This window comes from Phascolarctos cinereus, unplaced genomic scaffold, assembly GCF_003287225.1.
Source record: "Phascolarctos cinereus isolate Bilbo 61053 unplaced genomic scaffold, phaCin_HiC Scaffold_5;HRSCAF=322, whole genome shotgun sequence".
NCBI lineage: Eukaryota > Metazoa > Chordata > Mammalia > Diprotodontia > Phascolarctidae > Phascolarctos > Phascolarctos cinereus.
In genome coordinates, this window is record NW_027555958.1 from 411,998,270 (window position 1) to 412,014,088 (window position 15,819).

General features: G+C 37.9%; 1 protein-coding gene across 1 annotated transcript in view; it reads right to left on the reverse strand.

The window, feature by feature from the left end:
- PAPPA2 (pappalysin 2) overlaps nucleotides 1-15,819 on the reverse strand; it is a 235,783-nt gene that overhangs the window by 174,369 nt on the left and 45,595 nt on the right. Inside the window, exons 6-7 of the mRNA XM_078155787.1 lie at nucleotides 15,657-15,792; nucleotides 13,422-13,638 (exon numbers count right to left, since the gene is read on the reverse strand). Coding sequence (XP_078011913.1) covers nucleotides 13,422-13,638; nucleotides 15,657-15,792 — 353 coding nt within the window. The remainder of the gene's footprint in view (nucleotides 1-13,421; nucleotides 13,639-15,656; nucleotides 15,793-15,819) is intronic.

Consider the following 15,819-nt stretch of genomic DNA (forward strand, 5'->3'; position numbering starts at 1 on the left):
ATAAGCCCACGTAAGCCACACAGAAGCACATTGCGTGATTGCACTAACTGGTTGGCCCTCATTGGAACCAGATGTTAGCGGACCCATGGATCATGACATATGTATGGGTGTACCCTGCCATAAGTATACAGAAGGATTTCCCCATAGGAAAAGTCCCCAAGAAACATCCCATCCTCCTTTCCCCACACCCAGGGCCTGTTTGAAGAACAGTTAAAGCAAGAATGTGTCCTATTTTGGTCTTGCCTAGTTCTGAGTAGCGCAGGCTTAGTCCCCAGAAGGTTTCCATTATCAAACTGGATGATAACAGTGACTCAAGAGGACTAACTGACCTAGAAATGCAGAGGGAACAGGTCTTATAAAATGAGGGCAACATTTTAAAGCCAAAACAAATATATCACTATCCTCCTCAATATATTCACACTATGATTGGTCAATTCAAATGTCTCTAAACATTTTGTAATTGTTGAGTTATTTCAGTCATGTTTGACTCTTTGTGACCCCGTTTGGGGTTTTCCTGGCAAAGATACTAAAGTGGTTTGCCATTTCTTTCCACAGCTCATTTTATAGATGAGGAACTGAGGCAAACAGGGCTAAGTAACTTGTCCAGGGTCACACAGATAGTAACTATCTGAGGCTAGATTTGAATTCAGGAAGATTCATCCTTCTGACTCCAAACCTGGTACTCTTATCCACTGTAGCAACTTAGCTGCCCACTTCCATACTACTACTCCAAAATTGCAAGGAAAGCTAACTCTCCATTTTTAGTGCTTATGGAATGAAGGGATGCATGAATCAATGAATGAAAAAGACAATTACTAAGTTCTTCTTATGTGACAAGCACTGTGCAAAGTGTTGAGGTACAAACAAAAAACCAGTAAGATAGTCTTTGCTCAGAGTTTATATTCTAATTGGGCAGAGAACACATAAAAGAAATCACAGTGAGAGGGTAGATGTAAAGGCCCAGAAGAAGCAATGGTTCAGTTAATCCAGATTAAAAAAAAAACAAAATGTATGTCTTCGAATGTTATTCTATTCAATCCAACAAATTTATCCTGAGTAGGATACAGAGTTCAATAAAACACAGTCTTTGCTTTCAAGAAGCAGTCCGTAGTCTAGTAGTGGGGAAAGATGACAGATATGCTAGTAAATTTTATAGGAACAGGGTATGGATAAGGACCAGGAGAAGAGGAAACCCAAAGACTTCTATAAGGTTTGGAGAGAGTGAAGGATTAGCTCTAGCTTAGTGTAGCTATCAAGGATACAGGAAGAAGGTGGCCCCTGAGGTCAATTCTTAAAGGAATAGGCAGGGTTTCAAATGGCAAAGATGTGGAGGTTAGACCATTCTTGGCATAGGGAAAAGTATGAAAAAAGACAGTGAAGTAGGTCAGTTCCGGATGCTCCCAGGGAATGACAAAGGTAGAAAGCAAAACTCGAGCAAAATTACAGATTATCTTGATTGTCAAGGTAAGAAATCTGCAATTTATTCCATAAATGAAGATGAGCCATCAAAAGATTTCAAACAGGTAGTAGTACTAATGAGACATTAAAAATCAGGCAGCAGTTCATTAAGGATAAATTGAAGGGAGGGAAACTGGAGGCAAGACGTTAAAAGATTACTGCAACAGTCCAGACAAAAAGTGAAGAGGGCTCACACTAGAATGGTAGGAATGGAAATGGCACATAGGAGCTACACACTAGCTGCTGTGGAGGTAAAATTGACAAGATCTGATAACCAATTGGTTGTGAAAGTGGCAAAAGAGGAAGGTGAGTCAAAGATCCAAGTTTGAGCCAGAAGGACCTTAGATATTATAGGACAACCCCCTTCATCTTACAGATGGGGAAACTGAGACTCAGAGAGGGAGTGGCTTGCCCAAAGTCGCACTGGGAAAAAGAAGAAGAGACGAAATATTAAGCAAGTTCCTCAGGCTCAAAAATCAGTCTTCTTTCCTCTGTTGTATCTCATAGCTTTCATACTTCAAGCTTAAGTGACTTGGATAAAGATGGATCCATCGGCAGAAATTTGGGGAGTAAGAAGGGGCACATCTAAGGCAAAACATGGGCTAGCAGGGGAGGCTTGAGAGGGGTGAAAACAGTTTGGAAGAGACACTGTGGGTAATGTCATTGGGAGTCTGCTAAGGATAAAAATAATGATTGCCAAAGAGCACTGAAGGCCCAGGAGGGGTTACATAGCATGAATTTGTATCAGAGCCAAAAGACCCAGTTTCATAACATTTACCAGCAATTCTTGGCAGTCCAGGAGCAAAAGCAGAAAACAAGTTGATTCAGAGTTTCAAACCCAGGAAGTTTACCCTGGAGTTGGGAATTGGTAAGCCAGGTACTGGAGCAGTACATCTAAAAAATTAAGGACCATTGAAATGGCTGACAGTGAGGTTAAAGGCTTGAGTAGAGAGAGAAAGGAACCCTGAAGCAAACTTGCAAGGAGGGCTAAGATTGGAGAGACTGGGAGTTATGATGGGAGAGGAGAGCAGGTTCAGTCAAAATGAGAGAATGGCCCTCCTGTTGGTGTGTGAAATGTTGCACATATTGTCAGACGTGGCAGATATGTCGGTTGTCTTTACTGAACTTTAATCATCACCACCATGATCATTATTGTTGGTCTGCTTTGTTGTAGGGGATGGCTCGCTAGGCAGGGAAGGGAGATGAGGGGCAAACTCTGAAATGAATGTGATGTGAGAACTAAACTCATCCATAAAAATATTTTTAAAATTAAAAAAGTAAAAGAGTGGCAAATATGGAAGTTTGTGACCAGACATGGGGATTTTAGAAATAGGGAAGATGGAAGGAACTGATTTAAGAACTATGATAAGACCAAAGGCTTCAAACTCTTAGGCTGACATTGGAAGCAGATCATTTCCTAGTGGTGATGAGGTCTGAAACGTGATTGTTCTCCTGGGTGGCAAAACTCTAGCGGACATGGAGGCCATTGGAGCTGAGGAGATCAAGGAACTCTGAAGCCAGGATTTGGGAAGGGGCACCAAGATGAGAACTGACAGCCTAGGGAAGGTTGCGGGGGAGGGAAAAGAGTGTCAGGGGATCCTTACAAACAGATGCCAGATTACTGAAGAACTGTAGACTACTCTTCCTTAAGTTTAACAGTGAACAGAATTAGAGTGATAGGATAATGGCTTGAGGGAGTAATAAAGTTAAAGGTCTTTTTTTTCTAATACAGAATAGTAGAAAACTTTGGGCTATATCCAAGCATATTTCTAAATGGAGGGAAAAGAAAGTAGAGAGGACAAGATTGAAGATAGAAAAGAGGTTGGGGTAGGAAATGGTGGCTGGTACAAGATCCCAAAACAAGCAGGAGAGGATGGGATCAGGCACATAGCTCTGGTGCATTCCTTCTTGACCTTCACATTATAGAATTCTGAACTTCCAACAAGGGGCTACCTACTGTGCAAAGTCTTAGGTGATCCCCTGGTTCCTACTGTTCTATCACTCTATTATAAAAAATAGAAATAATATAAAGTGTTAAATGATGATAGAAAGTGTTACGTGATGAAACTAGGGGAAAAAATCACCTCCATTTTGTGGGATTATGAAAGGTATCATGGAGAAGGGAGCATTTCAGCTGGGTCTTGAAAGATAGGCAGGAGCTCAATAAGCAAAGATTGTGAGTCCAAAGAGGGGTGTTGGTATAGCTAATCACATCACAACTATGTGTGGGGAATATCAAGGTTCAAACCATCTGTAGTGTGTGTATACACATATACACATATATGTATTCATATATACACATACATATCTACATGCACACATATATAGACATATACGTACAAACAGTTCAGAAAGTTGTGAGAATCATAGGAGATAATGGACATTAAAAACACTTCATAATTTAAAATTGTATATAAATGTGAAGCATTGCTATTGTTAATATGAAAAGAATAATGATAAATTCAGCTTTTTCTTTAAAGAAGCAGACCTGATAAAATGTAAACCTTAGGAACCATTTAGACTTTATATTTATGAACATCTATTTTTTTTTCTCTCATTCAATTAACATGGGTTTATACAGAGAAAGTTAAATGAGGGCATTTATACTATTACATGTTTGCTTTGGACATAAAAATGAGATAAAAAACATCAAAAGGAAACATGGATTTCCAGTCTATTTTGAAATCATATTTTTTTAAAAATGATTATTACTATTAGGGATGAAGGGAATCCAATTTTGGAAAGGAAAGATATGTACCAAAAAATGCAAGGAACCCCAAAGGAATCTTTGTCTAACCATTTAACTAATAGCAATTTTTTACATTAGGAATTAGAATGAAGCTAAGATGAATGCTGGCAGGATCAGACAGAAATCAATGTATTTTTATCCAAGGATGGGGGCTGTTATCCTGTCTGAAAAGGCAGTCAAGCAGTCAGTCAACTAACTGATTACATTTATATTTAATTAAATTAAACTAATTCAGTTTCAACTATGTGTCATATACTGAGGACATAAATAAGGGCAAAAAAAAAAAGAATGATCCTTGCTTACAAGGAGCTCAGAATCTACTGGGGGAGACATGCAAACAACTAGGTTCAAACAACATATATAGAGGACAAATTAGGAGTAGCCTCTGGGAGGGAAGTGCTAAGATTAAGGAGGTCAGGGAAAGGCTTTTTGAAAAGGTAGAACTTTCTCTGAGTCTTGAAGGAAGTCAGGGAAGCTTCTTTCTCCTCTTATTCTTCAGGAAGTAGGAGCTGAACTCTCATGGTTATAGTTTTAAAGCTAGAAGTGAACTTGGAGGCCATCTAGTTCAACTCTCCTTCCCCAGCCCCATTTTGAAATGAGGAAACTGAGTTACAAAAACATCTCAGCTTTCCCATTCCTTTAGGATGAGAGGAGAAAGAAACTGTCTTTTCAGACATGGTCACCACCCCCAGTTCTTAGATTAGAGCACACTAAAGAGTTTCACAGATATCTAAGCAACATTCCAAATCCTTAGGGAAGAGGATGCCTCACTCTGATGTAGTCCACAGATCACCATCTTGTCTGCAGGGATGTTCTGAGTTTTCTTTCTGAAAGCTACATATGCCAAGTCTAAGGCATTCCCCTGATCTACCAGTATAATATCCTGTGAATAACAAAAACAAAGAAGGGCATTTATATGCCCTTTAAAGTCTGTTAATTACTTTATATATTTTGTCTTAGTTGAGCCTTATACTAACCCTATGGAGTTGGTTCTCATTGTTTAGCAGTTTTTCAGTAGTGTCTGACTCTTTGTGACCCTATTTGGGATTTTCTTGGCAAGGATACTGGAGTGGTTTGCCATTTTCTACTCCAGTTAATTTTACAAATTAGGAACTGAGGCAAATAGGGTTAAGTGACTTGCCTAGGTCACACAGCTAGGAAGTGTCTGAGGCCATATTTGAACTCAGGAAGAACTCAATTTTCCTGATTCCAGGCCTGGCACTCTATTCACTATCTAGCTGCCCCATGTGATGGATACTGTAGGTATTATCTTGATTTTACAAATAAGGAAACAAAGATTCAGGAAAGTTAACTAAGGTGGTACATAATCATATATTTAATAAACATTAGAGACAGGATTTGAATTGAAGCCACCGTCTCTCTTGATCCCCACAACAATACCACAATTGTCTCAGGAATCCCATGTATCCTGCATCCTGAGATTAGAGAATGAAATGGAGTCAGTCTGCCCTGGAGGAAAGCAGCCTAGAGAGAAGAACATGATGTCCATAAGACCCTAGGAGGGGATGTGGAAAAGGATAGACTGGACCAAGGAGCAAGGTCAGTATATTCTGATAGTTAGCAAGGAATTAGGAACACAGGAAGGAGGATTGCCTCCATGGTAGCACTTGAGGCAAATGTCTCAGTAGCCCTATGTAGCTTCTTTTTCTGGATTCCAATCAAGGCACTTACTGAAATAGGTCAATTTATTGACTATATATGCTCTGAATCATCAATATCTACACGCCATCTTCTGCTATGTCAAGCAAATCTGCTGCTTCCATTTCTTAAAGAAGGAAGAGCATGATACTTGGAGAATGATGGATAAGTGGGCATGGTTACTCAAAGGCAAAACTTTCAATTGACAGGCTCTGCATTGCTCAAACACTAAGGGAATTCAGGTCATAAGGGGTGGGATGGCAGTGGTCAGGAATCCCTTTGTGCCCAGAATTTGAGGGTTTCATAGTTTATAGCATGTGCATATATATATAACTGTGTTTGATATAGATCTGCCCATACAGACTTGTGCCTAATTAATTCTTTAGCAAATGCACATGGCTTAAGAATCTCAGTCAGTTCCCCTAGTACCAGAGAAAGACATTGGTGTCTGTCAGCTTGCCTGTTAACATGTTACCCTATTACACTGATTTGCTTGTTAAGAGTGAGCAGCCAATTTGCACTGCTTCTGTCAATCACATGCGGCTTGGAAACCTCCATGCATTCCAGATACACTCTGTGTAAACTAGAGAATCATATCCCATTTCCACTGGTTGAGATGCACGCACATAAAACTTGCTTTTCATACAGTGTCACATCAAAAGGAGTGAAAAGGAACCAGTAATGATCACAGTTAATCAACCTCCTTGTCAAGCCTGGGATAGGCTGGGCAGACTATGCTTTCATCTCTTTGCTGCCCTATTGTTCTGCATCTGTGAGCTACATGATGGAAAGCCTAGAATGATTCTCATCTCTCAGTAATCTGTAATGTGCTGATTTCCTTACTATTGTGTGTTTTGTCAAGATCTTCAGAGGTCTCTGGGATGAGTATGCTCATAGATCTCAGATCATCACTCATTTGACTTTCAGGTAAAAATACTACAATAAAGAAGAAAATCAATTAAGAGATAGAATAGACTAGCATGGGATTGGACTAAAAGTCCAAGGAAATAAAGCTCAATCTATCAGGTCACATGTGTTGAGATAGAGGGAAGAAGAAATAGAAAAAATTTTCCCACTGGTAGATAGGCTCAAAAAAGCCCCAGGATACCTGGGACCTAAATATAAGGAAGCTCTACTTAAACAGAAATAGAGGTCCCCACCCTGCTAGTGCTAACAGATTGTGTGACACACTGCTCCTTCATTTCTTCTCTCTTCTCCTGCATAAGGAAACAGAGGATGCCAAACTTGACTTGAGATATAGTAAAAATGCCTTTTTGTATAAATTGTGAACTAGTAGGGTGCCATGCACTGGATAGTAATTTAAAGTGAAGTTGAATTCTTAATAGTAGGGCTGACATAGGAAAGGAATAAGGATTACTGAATGATAACTAATTATTTAGTAGGAACTGGTTGGAGGAAGGAGTGATAATAATAGAATATTATTATAAGCCCTATTCATTTATTTATATTTATATTCATGCTGTTTATAACCAGTGTACCCTTAAATCACTTAACCATATTGAATCTCAATTTCCTTATCTGTTCAATGTGGAATTTGAATATAAATCATCAGTCTTTTTATATATTATCAGCAAAACTTCAACAGGAAGAAATTTCATTCAAAATAACTACAGAATGTATAAAAATATTTGGGAATCTACCTACCAAGACACATATAGGAATTATATAAAATTAACTACAGAATACTCTTCACAGAAATAAAGATAGAGCTAAATAATTGGAAAGATTATTGGTTGAACTATGACAATAAAATGACAGTACTACTTGTACTTGGCCCATGCCATACCAATCAAACTAACACGGGGATACTTTACAGAGCTAGCAAAAATAATTAAAGGGGGCAGCTATGTGGTGCAGTGAATAGAGCACGAGCCTTGGAGTCAGGAAAATCTGAGTTCAAATCCAACCTCAGATGCTTGACACTTACTAGCTATGTGACCCTGGGCAAGCATTTAATCACATTGCCTAGCCAAAATAATAATAATAATAACAACAATAAAATTTATCTGGAAGAATAACAGATAATGAATCCTATGAAAATCTGCAAAAAAAAAAAAAGAGTAGGAAGGGAACTTAGCACTAAGTGACCCCAAAGTATATTACAAAGCAATAATCTTAAAAATTATTTGGTAATGGTTAAAATATAGAAATTTTGAGCACAAGCTCTAAAAGCAAATAAACATAGCATCATAGTATTCAATAAACCCAAGAGTTCAGCTACTTGAGTCAGGAATCAGTATTCAACAAAAAACAGCTGGGAAAACTGGAAAGCAGTCTGGCAGAAATTGGGTTTGGACTAACATCTCACACCATATTCCACAATAAGCTCCAAATAGATACATGACCTAGATATGAATCTTAGATATCACATAATAAATTAGAGGAATAGTAAAAGAAATATATTCCACGACTATGGAGAAGAGGCAGGTTCTTAACCAAGTAAATATATTAAAAGTGCAGTGGATTTCTTGATGATATCCAATATCTACAAAGAAGTGATTCAAATATACAAGAATGAGAGTCACTCACTAATAGGTGAATGGCCAAAAAGTTTCATTAGGCTGTTCTCAAAATAGAAAAGCAAGCTATCAATAATCACAAGAAAAAATTACGCCAAATAACTAACAAGAGAAATGCAAACTAAAACAATTCTGAGGTTCTATTTTATGCCTCATAATTGAAAAATATGACCAAGAAGGAAAATGAAATATTGGAAAAGACATGTGAGGAAAAACACACTTATACGCTATTGTTAAAACTGTAAATTGATCCAACCATTATGGAAAGTAATTGAAAAATATATCTAAAAAGTGACTAGAATGTTTATACCTTTTGAGTGATACCACTACTAGGCATATATACCCTAAAGAGATCAAAAATAGAGAAAAAAGATCCATATTTGCAAAAAGGTTTATTGTTTATTGGAAAAATGTTTATTGCACTTTTTATTGTAGTAAACAACTAGAAACTAAGGGGGAGCCTATCACATGGGAATGACTAAAATTATGGTTTATGTATATAATGGAATATCATTTTGCCACTAAGATTTTGAAGGGGATTGAATCAGAGAAACCTGCAAAGACTTGTATGAACCAAAGCAGAGGGAGCTGAAAAGAACCAGGAGAACAATTAGTACAATTACAGCAACATCAAAAAGCAACTTTGAGACAAGAAGTAACAATCCATGAAACAACCAACCATGACTTCAGAGGACTGATGATGAACTATGTTTCTCACCTCTTGATAGAAAAGTACTTGACTAGAAGGGCAAGATAAAAGACTTATTTTTGAAAGAAAATGTATGGACTTGTTTTCCTTGGCTATGTTAACTATTCACAAGGGAGAGTTTATTGGAGGGGCAATTCTAGTGATATGAAAAAGTGCTCTAAATCACTATTGATTACAGAAATGAAAATTAAACAACTCTGAGACACTGCCTCATACCTATCAGAAATAACTAATGATGGAGGGGTGAGGGAAAATGGGTTCACTAACAAACTGTTGGTGGAGTTGTAAACTTGGTCCAATTATTCTGGAAAACAATTTGGAGCTATGCCCAAAAGGCTATAAAACTGTATATACCCTTTAACTCAACAATACCACCACTAAATCTATACCCCAAAGAGATAAAAGAAAAGGGAAAAGGACCCATACAGCAGATCTTTTAGTGGTAGCATAGAACTAGAAATTGAGGGGATACTCATCACTTGGTAAATGGCTAAAGAAGTTGTGTATATTATTATGATGAAGTAATATTTTTCTATAAGAAATGATGGTGGGCACAGCTAGGTGGTGCAGTGGAAGGCCCTGGATTCAGGAGGATCTAAGTTCAAATCCAGCCTCAGATACATAACACTTACTAGCTGTGTGACCCTGGGCAAGTCACTTAACCCCATTGCCTGACAAGAAAGAAAGAAAGAAAGAAAGAAAGAAAGAAAGAAAGAAAGAAAGAAAGAAGAAAGAAAGAAGAAAGAAAGAAAGAAAGAAAGAGAGAGAGAAAGAAAGAAAGAAAGAGAGAGAAAGAAAGAAAGAAAAAGAGAGAGAGAGAGAGAGAGAAAGAAAGAGAGAGAGAGAGAAAGAAAGAAAGAAAGAAAGAAAGAGAGAAAGAAAGAGAGAAAGAAAGAGAGAAAGAAAGAAAGAAAGAAAGGAAAGAAAGAAAGAAAGAGAGAAAGAAAGAGAGAAAGAAAGAGAGAGAGAAAGAAAGAGAGAAAGAAAGAAAGGAAAGAAAGAAAGAAAGAAAGAGAGAAAGAAAGAAAGAAAGAAAGAAAGAAAGAAAGAAAGAAAGAAAAGAAAGAAAAGAAAGAAAAGAAAGAAAAGAAAAGAAAAAGAAAAGAAAAGAAAAGAAAAGAAAAGAAAAGAAAAGAAAAGAAAAGAAAAGAAAAGAAAAGAAAAGAAAAGAAAACAAATGATGGGGGGGTTAAAAAAACATGGCAAGACTTATATGAACTGATGCAAAGTGAAGTGAGAACTTCGCTGTGCACAGTAACAGCAATGCTGTAACAATGATCAATGTGAAAGACTTGGCTGCTCTGATCAATATAATGATCCAAAACAATTCCAAAGGACTCATGATGAAAAAATGCTATCCACCTTCAGAGTGAGAAGTGATGAACTCTGAGTGCAAATTGAAGTGCAATTTTCTCACTTTCTTTTTTTTCTTTTCTTTTCTTTGAAATATTGCTCATATGGAAATATGTTTTGCATGATTTCACGTATAAATTGATATCATTTTTCTTTTCTTCACAGTGGGTGGGGAAGGTAAGGAAGGGAGAGAGAGAATCTGGAACTCAAAATTTAAAATGAAAAGAAATCTAAAAATAAATAAATCGTGAATGGGGGGAAAGCTTTTCACAATTTGGGGAAAAGTGGAAGAACAACAAAAACATGCATATGTAATGATATTAAGAGTTTCATATATGATTTTTTTTTTGGTTTCCCTTTGCATATGGAAATGTAAAGTTGGTTATTGCTTATAAAATGAGAGGGTTGAATGAACTACATGATCTCTAAGGTCCTTTCCAGTTCTAAATACTGTGATCTACACCATCTATCTCAGAGGACAGGGACCCAGGTATGAGTTATGAGTTGGTACTCTTAGACTACAAAATAGTGGGAATCAAAAGAGCAATAAACGAATAAATAAATCAATTGACAAGCAGTTACAATTTAGGAAGCATTATGTTAGGTGTTGAAGAGGAAGAGGAAAAGAAAGAAGAGACTGAGAAGGAAAAAGAAGAGGAGGAGGATAAGGGAGAAGGGAGAGGAAGATAAGGAAAGAGAGGAGGAATAGGAGAAGACAATCTCAGGGATTTTTGAAAATATATCCACTGTTGTGGCAGCTATGTGGCGCAGTGGATAGAGCACCAGCCCTGGATTCAGGAGGACCTGAGTTCAAATGTGGCCTCAGACACATAACACTTACTAGCTGTGTGACCCTGGGCAAGTCACTTAACCCCATTGCCTAACCAAAAAACCAAACAAACAAAAAAAAAACAAAAAAAAAATATCCACTGTTGATTGACAATTATATAAGAGACAATTGTCAGCTCATCTTGGCCAATGAGAGGGGAGCTACTCATGAGCCACCAGGAGAGAAAAGTTCAGAACTAAAGAGAAAGCTCAATCTAGGATACTTGGAGAAACAAGAGGGTGGGGGCAGCGTCATAAAGGGAAGACTTGTCTTCAAGGTTCCAAGATACAAGATCCAATGGTAGCCAAGGGCTGTAATTGGAAGAGATGAAGGCTGAGACGCCAACAGTCTTACCAGTAAGACCGATCATTTAGGGTTTAGAAGTGAGCTAACATCAAGGACAAAATCTGATAAATGGCTGTTCAGAATGAGAGAGCCAAGAAACAGTAGAAAGAATTCCCTACATGTCAGAACAAAAATAACTGACAAAGTCTTTTACAATTGGTTAGTATCACTCTTTTTAATGATTCTTCTGTTCTCTCTCCTCTTTGCTATGTTCCCCATGTGATACAAATAATCAATCCCTGAACCATACCTAGGGTGAGACCATTCAGTCTTTGCCCTGGGGGACCCTAACTTGTAGTTTTTGAACAACATGGAAGGTTTCCCCCAACTCGCTTGCTTGGCCATGTGCTAACTGAATGCCTCTCCGGCCTGGGTTAGCCCTGTTCCCTATCTCCTGCTTTGTGACAACCCAGAGTCTTTTCCCAGATAGTGTCCCAAGGTCTACCCCAGACCTTAAATTTATTTGCCTTAAAAGTTGATTTGAGGTCATATTTCATGCTACTCACCCCAGGTACATTGTGTACTGCATGTCCTGTGCACAAAAATGTTTAATTATGGCTCTGATAAATTCCCTTCTGAAAACACCTAAAATGAATATCCACAGTCTCTTAGGGAGAGGAGGAATGGGTAGAATGGTGGAGAGTATCTAAGTTCTTTCCATGTAAGAATTCTAGGAATTAGAGTCCTCTGAAAGATGAGAAATGGTGGCACTGGAAACCTAGCATGCTGTGCCAGCAAGTTGGAAACTAGAGCTTTTTAGTCTAAAAGAGAAGTTGTTCCATAAGGGAAAAGGTTGTGGGAAGGTGGAAGAGGGCCTCATTTTACAGGTCCTGACCTATGGCCTCATAATGAGGGAAAATGCTTTCTTCTGCTTTTGATTTTTTAAAAAATTGTTGTATTTATATAAAATGTGCTCCTTGAAAACAGTAACTATTTTTAAGTAGCTACAGTACACAGAGCACTATTCTAGATGCTGTGAAAGCTTAAAAAATTGGATAAGACACGTCCTTGTGTAACCTACCAATACTCATTCACATATACATAAGTGTGTATGCACACACCTACTTCAATACTTAAAGGATATTTGATTTCATTTGTGTGGGTACTCCTTTCACTGGTGAAGTTTGCAATTATCCTATAGCTTGGTTAGATGGTTTGAAAGTGCTAATGGGGCAGAAAAAGTCTTCCTTTTTCAGTCAGCCTGGTGAAAGATCTCCTCCTCTGTTTTGCTTTATTAGTCCTCAGAGAGATGACAGACACACTCTTGGGCAGCTCATACTCAAAGTCTCTCCAGACTTCCAGGACCCACTCAAACTTGAGCCCCACTGGCATTGCCTTTAGAAACAAACATGATTTCTATGCCACAATGAAGCATTGGAGGGAGGAATTATACACACACACACACACACACACACACACACACACACACACATCTGAAAACTGACTCAACAAGGAACAACTAGGGAAATTGTGTGAACAAAGACAAGGAGGGAGGGAAATGCATGACATTTGCCAGTGATCAAACATGACTGCAACAGAAAGTATGTAAGGTAGAATAATGTGAGATTTAAGTAGAAAGGATTGACCGAACAAAGAAATAATACAATAAATACAATATTAATATTCTCCTTCACAAATTGTTAGCATCCTGTTTTTTAGTATCTTGAATAATTTCCTTAGTCATACTCATAACTATTAGATCCCACCTTAAAATGTGAACTTCACTATTGGGAGATTGACAATAGTGAGGAGAAAGAAGAGCATAAAGAGACATTGTACCTTGGTCGTTGGTGTCCATGCCCTTCATGACCTGGGACACAGTTGTTGAGGGCTGAAGGGTTAATATTTAAGGAAGTCCTTAGGGCCACTGCTGAGATACCCACAAATGGTGAAGAGAAATTAAGCATCACTGAGTTGGTTTGGTGAAAAAGGAAATTCAGATTGTGGGTCACATTAATAGCCAATGGGTTATGCTGGCACGATAACTCATAGGTTCCTGTAGAAAAAGAAAAAAATAATGGTATAACCAACTTCAAATTGTAACATCTGACCAGGAAATTTCTTGGAGATACAGAGCAGAGACATCAAGTTCTTTCAAAAAAGTATATTTATTCTTAGTTTTCAACATTCACTTCCATAAGATTTTGAGTTCCAAATTTTCTCCTCTTGACACACAGTTCTTATTGAGTGTCTTATTAATCTCTTAAGAAAATATTTAAAAAGTCTTACAAATGGTAGGCTAAAACCATGCCCATTACATGCAATCATTATTTATGATGCTGTCCATCACAGAGAAGAGAGTAAAAAGAATACCTACGCAAGGGGCACAGATGGCACCATAATACTGACAGATGAAGCTTCTTGATGGAGCCAGTAAGCTTAGATCATTATGTGCTGGCAAAAGGGGCTTTTTAATGCTGTTGATCTGATCAGCTAGTTTTCCATAGCTTTCTGAAAGATGTTGTTTTAGAACTGTAATGCTTAACGAGTCCAAAATACAGGGCAGCTAGGTGGTGCAGGGGATAGAGCTCCAGCCTTGGAGTCAGGAGGACCTAAGTTCAAATCCAGCCTCAGACACTTGACACTTACTAGCCATGTAAACCTGGGCAAGTCACTTAACCCGATCGCCTCACCAAAAAGCTAAAAAAAAGTCCAAACTAGGACTTTGTATTGAATACCTTCAATGCCAAAGATCCCTTTGTCAACTGGATCTTTGTGGGAGGTTGTACTAGCTCCTTTGGAAAGAGCATGAGAAAGGCACAACTTACCCTAATGTCTTAGTGAAGCAGCCATTCCCCAATCTCCTTTATATTCAGGAGTGGGGTAAGGATAAAGTGTTAGTCTCTAACTCTAGGTAGTAAGGAGGAATCAGGCTGTTAGCTTACACCGGTGCAGTTTCTTGGTATATACCTTTAAGGTTCCTTTCATTCTATATCAAGGAAGATACAGGGAAGAGAATAGTAACTCCTCAAGAAATACTTTCCCTCCCTAATTATATCACATTTTCAATGTTTTTGCATCCATTATTTCAGCTTATCCTCACAATTTGGTTTCCTATTGCTTACAGAATAAAATATAAACTCTTCTGTTTAACTATAAAGCCCTTTATAACTCATCTCCCAATCTATCTTTCCAGACTCATTTTATTATACACCCTCTTGTACTTAATAATCCATCCAAGGTGGTCTGCTGTCCCTTCCTTGAGACACTTTATCTCTCACCTCCATGCCTTTGCATGGCTCTCCTCCATACCTAGAATGTACTCCTTCCTCACCTTTGCCTAATAGAATCCTTCAAGATGCAGGGCAAGCATAACCTTCTATGTGAAGCCTTTCCTGTTCCATGCAAATATTAGTGCACACCCTCTCATATCATACATAGATATATATGTGTGTGTATGTGTATATATATATAGAGAGAGAGAGGGAGAAATGATAGTGCCCTCCATATTTAACTACTTTGTATTTATTCTCTTGTTATCAGTCTGTATATACTTATTATTATACAGATATGTCTTTTTTGCCTCTCTCATTAGAATGTAAGTTTCTCATATGTAGGGATTGTTTCATTTCTTTTATTTGCATCCCCAGTGTCTAGCCCAGTACCTGGTCATATAAGCACTGACAGTAAACACTTAGTAAATGCTTATTGATTGATTTAAGCATCCCTTTCAGATAGGCAGAAGTCAGCATTACAAAGGAAGACATATACCAAGATAAATTCAAATTTGTCCAAGTGAACGTAGGTCAGACCTGTAGAGAAGTCATATTCATAATTGCAAAAATATTAAGTGGTATACTATTGGCTTCATTCTATATGATTCACTTATGTTTTGTCCTTCTTTCTGATTTCCCCCTTTTTTTTTTTTGCTCAAATAAATGTTCAGTATATAAGGGGTATAAAGGCAAGCAGAGATCAAAATAAAAGGAAAGAATGACCCTTATTTTGGGGCTCCTGCAATCTTCTCTGTGACTACCGTTCCTCTTTTTCATGAAGGAGAAAAGCCACACTTACCAAGGGAGTGGTTTTGTCCACTGGCATCACTCAATTGAAGAGTCACTGTTGGCTGCTGCTTTTCCCCATAGACCATGCCATCAGATGCCAAGAAAATGAAAACTGTGGTGGCCACACCAGGTCTGTCAAAGCATACCTAGGCACAAGTACACATACGTGTAAC